The sequence below is a fragment of the Triticum aestivum genome, chromosome 3D, assembly GCF_018294505.1.
Source record: "Triticum aestivum cultivar Chinese Spring chromosome 3D, IWGSC CS RefSeq v2.1, whole genome shotgun sequence".
NCBI classification, from domain to species: Eukaryota; Viridiplantae; Streptophyta; class Magnoliopsida; order Poales; family Poaceae; genus Triticum; species Triticum aestivum.
The window spans coordinates 606,949,894-606,954,068 of NC_057802.1; the positions used below are offsets into that span (position 1 = coordinate 606,949,894).

Consider the following 4,175-nt stretch of genomic DNA (forward strand, 5'->3'; position numbering starts at 1 on the left):
GTGGCCCATGGGGGTAATTTTTCCGTCATATCAATGTTTTCTTCTTGAGCTTGGTCTTCTTTACTTCTTTGCCTTCAGCTTTCACTTGTTCTTTTATTCTCTCTTCCCATTTTGTCATTTTGACATGGTCTTTTATTTACTCTTCCTATTTTAACTTGGTCGTTTATTTTCTCTTCCTATTTTTACTTCTTTGGACTTTTGTTGACCATGGTGGTTTGCCTGGACCCACGGTAGGTTGCTTTGACTTGTGTGGACTTACAAATATTCTTTGGCTCCCCTTGTGTCGAATCAATAAATTTGGGTTGAATACTCTACCCTCGAAAACTGTTGTGATCCCCTATACTTGTGGGTTATTAGTAGAGAAGTGTTGGAACCACAAGGGCCACATCGTTGGAGTGCGGGGCGCCGTAGGGTTAAGGCGAGGAGTGGCGGCAGGATGCGGAACAACACGCGTGATCCTCGGGCGCTGTGAGTTGCAGCAGCAGCACACATGAATGGGTCGCGGTGGCACATGGGAACTAGCTAGATTGGATTTGGCGGCAGCCACACATGTCGATGGTGGGGAGCGACGCGGTTGATCCGGGCATGGTGGTAGTTGGAGATGGAGGTGTGGAGGCAGCGCTCGTGGTAGGACAGCGGGGTGGGTGGCACGCTGGGTCGACAATGGCGAACACGAGGAAGTGGGTCGGGATGTAGGAGATGGGATTGGGGTGGATTTTTTTTCTCCTTTTCAGCCTCCTCGGTTTGTTCGGTTTTCTAGATCTTGGGAACTAGGGCCTGCTCATATATAGGGGCGTCGGTTGCAAAATAATATTGTAGTTCTGTCATAGAGTTGTGTTCTATTGCATGTTGTTCTGGCCCACATGGCATGTGTGTTACGTGTATGGATATAATGTGCATGTTGTGTGGAGGGGTTTGGATTGTGATATGCATTTTCTAGTTAAATGACTAGATTTTCATATCGCGATCCCGGGTCCTGACACTTGTAAGGTCCCATACTCCGAAATCCGGCCCCTTTGAGCACTGTTTCTAAGGAGGGGACAAATGTCTCCTTGCAAGTTTATTCAAGTGATAGTGAATGACATGACTATGGAGAGCCCTTTATTACCTAGGGATGCTTAACAGATGATCAAATCTACCCTCATGATGAATATGTGGAGGGTAGAAGGCGGTAATCTTTTAGTCCATGAGACTTTGACTTCCTAGTTGGGCTAGGGGGAATTGTGGCCCATGGGGGTAATTTTTCCATCATATCAATGTTTTCTTCTTGGGTTTGGTCTTCTTTGCCTTCAGCTTTCACTTGTTCTTTTATCTCTTCTTATTTTGACATGGTCTTTTATTTACTCTTCCTATTTTGACATGATCTTTTATTTACTCTTCCTATTTTGACTTGGTCTTTTATTTTCTCTTCCTATTTTTACTTGTTTGGACTTTTGTTGACTGGGGCGATTTGCCTGGACCCGCGGTAGCTTGCTTGGACTTGTCTTGACCACTTTGACTTTTGTTGACTTCTTTTGCCCTTTGTTGACCATCCAGTGGATGCCATGTAGGACTCGGGAGGGACCCAATACAAGTTTAGCTATTCCCTCAACAACACATATACGTGGCATCCAGCCATAAGAAAGCAATGCTTGACATTTAACCAAATGTAGAAGCAAAACATCCCAGCATAATAAAGGCATGGCAGCAAAGCGTCTACCCATATGAAAGGAAAGCTTGACATATCTTTGGCGTGACCCTAAATTGGCGCCTAAATTTGATGCTATATCCCTCTACTTGCGATAAAAATACATTTAACGCAAAGCACAAGTAGCGATAAAAATCCTAGTACATAGATATACTATTAGCCTTGCTCTAATATCATTAACCGCAACCACACATAAAACGTTGCTACCTTTATTGCGTTAAATTTGCATTAGGTACATCATTATCCGTCATATAAAGCGCATACATGGTTGCTACCTTTGTTGCATTAAATTGGCAACATGTTGCGGTGCATAAAGCAGCTGCATTTTTAGCGATACTTTATCTGTCAGCCGTACGGTGATACTCCCTCTATGTCGGCTTGTAGCTCCATGGACTAATCTGCTTGACGCCCTTGCGGATGTTGGCCTGCCAGAAGAAACATGTTTTGCATTATTGTATTTGCATGCGTATGCGATGTGAAACAACTGATAAGAACGGGTGTGCACCAAATTTTGTTTAATTTCAGCCTGCTGTGGACTTCTATTCTTCTAGATTCTTGAGAAATTTGTGTATTTTCAGTGCAGCAGATAACTCGAGAGACCGACTAAAACACCAACAGGGGATGGGCAGATGTTCACTCGAGACTCGATTTGGGAGTGAGATCCAAATTTTCAAAATTGATAATGTGCCCATGCCATGGAGACCGCGTACAGGATGAACTTCAGAAACTTTTCTATCAGATTAGGTTGTGATAATGTGTGTTTTGTTTAGTTTTTGAAGGAGTGTGTTCTGTTGTTTAGGAATTGGTAGCATGCATAATAGTTTGGTTAAAACTGTTTTACTTGTTGTCTCTCTCATATCTATCCATTTCTACGACAAGTAACAGGGGAAGTATAACCAAAAGAGCTACAGTAGAGGAGTGCAAACTCTGTCCTAGGAAGAAACACAGCAGAGAGAATGGAGAAGAGATTAACTCACCCAGAGATGCGATCTGGACATAGTGGGAAGGCTTCGGTTCCTCCTAAACCTGGTGATCCTCACCGACCCCTTGGCGCCGTCGTCACCAACCTCGCCATCCTCCGAGTCCTCGCGCCCATCGGCTTGCCTGCGGCTGTTGTCATCAAAGAAGTAGGACATGGACGAAGACGACGACGAGGACGCTGACGACGCCGCGGGCGAGCAGCACGACGCGTCCGGCGCCACGGCGTAGAGCTGACAGTGGCCGCCCTCCTTGCTGCCAGCTGATGCCGTTGCCGTTGCCGCGCCCTTCCTCCAAGCAAAGAGGGCCCCGCCGGCGCGCAGATTCATCTGACAGCTCGCCGTCCTCGCGATCCTCCTAAGCGGCCTCGGCGGCTTGTTTCCGCCGCCGCCGCCGCCGAAGTAGGGGCCCTGGAGCACGGTCCTGGGGGAGGAGAGCGGGTGCTCCGCCGCTTGCAGCCGCGGCGGCAGCTTCAGCTTCAGCAGCACGGGGCGCGCATGGGCGCCGTGACCGTCCTCGTGACCGCCGGCCACTCTGGCAGTCGGGCCGCCGTCAGCAAGAACTGGGGCTGGGCTCGCGGAAGGGAGCGACAGGGCGCTCGGCCGGGCTGCGCGCAGCTTGGGTTTCCCCGGCGCGTCCTCCCAGAGAAACGGCACCGTGACGTGTGACCGGAACGGTGGCGGGGACGGGCACGCCGGCGAGGAGTCGAGGTCGAGCACCTTGCTCGTAAGCGACCGAGCGCGGACGTGGTAGAGCGCGGGCGCCTTGCCGGTGCTCATCGTCGTAGCCTCTCCCGCTCGCAAGACGGTCGTCCGTCGTATAACAGGATAGGCGAGTGCTGCAGAATGCAGGGGCTGCTCACACACGACGAGTGAAGTAGACGGGGAGCGGAGGCCGGCGCGTGTGGAGGCGTGACGCTGATAAATGGAGCGAAGTCGCACGGCATACGCATCGCATGACCCGTGAAATGAAATGGACAAGCGTGGATGGAGAAACCGATGAAATGGCGCGCCTTGAAGTTTTCAGCGAGGGAGACAGTGTGGCCGGCTGATGGATGGAGACGCGCATGAGGCATGACCCATCGTCTACGCCAAATGCAGCGTTACCCCGGCTCCTCACCGGTCCATGCAACGGACAAACAGACTACTAGTATCCCAGCCAGAAAAAACAGACTACGAGTATTCAAAAATACTTGGCAAAGGGCAAAAAAGAAAAAACTACTCGGCAAAGCACGATGAACTTACGGCATCTTCAACGGTGACTCTCAAATCGTCCGCACAGTTCGGACATTCCTTGTCATCCAACACTATTATGTGTCGGACAGCTGAGCGGTCTGGACATACTTTTTTTCGCAAACTGGGAACGAAGTGAGGGGCTTTGCGGGTGTCCAGAACGGTGCCACGCCCCGTGTCTGACTAACCTGTCCCATCCAAAACCATCCTCCTCCCCCGCGTGCTTTCCCGCCCGACGCCAGCTGCCCGCATTCATGCCGCTGTGTAGCGGACGCTCT

At 50.3% G+C, this 4,175-nt stretch overlaps 1 protein-coding gene across 1 annotated transcript; it reads right to left on the reverse strand.

The window, feature by feature from the left end:
* Positions 1 to 1,880: 1,880 nt before the first annotated feature.
* On the reverse strand, positions 1,881 to 3,637 carry LOC123075865 (uncharacterized). Its single transcript, XM_044498363.1, has 2 exons — positions 2,665 to 3,637; positions 1,881 to 2,112 (listed from the first exon to the last, which is right to left on the reverse strand). The coding sequence occupies exons 1-2, from the start codon at positions 3,442 to 3,444 to the stop codon at positions 2,056 to 2,058; spliced, it is 837 nt and encodes a 278-aa protein (XP_044354298.1). The 5' UTR covers positions 3,445 to 3,637; the 3' UTR covers positions 1,881 to 2,055.
* Positions 3,638 to 4,175: the final 538 nt, after the last annotated feature.

Coding starts and splice junctions, on each gene's coding strand:
- LOC123075865 (XM_044498363.1), bottom strand. CDS start 3,444: ATGAGCACCGGCAAGGCGCCCGCGCTCTACCACGTCCGCGCTCGGTCG. Junction 2,113..2,664: donor TGTCCAGATCGCATCTCTGG/GTGAGTTAATCT, acceptor TTCTTCTGGCAG/GCCAACATCCGCAAGGGCGT.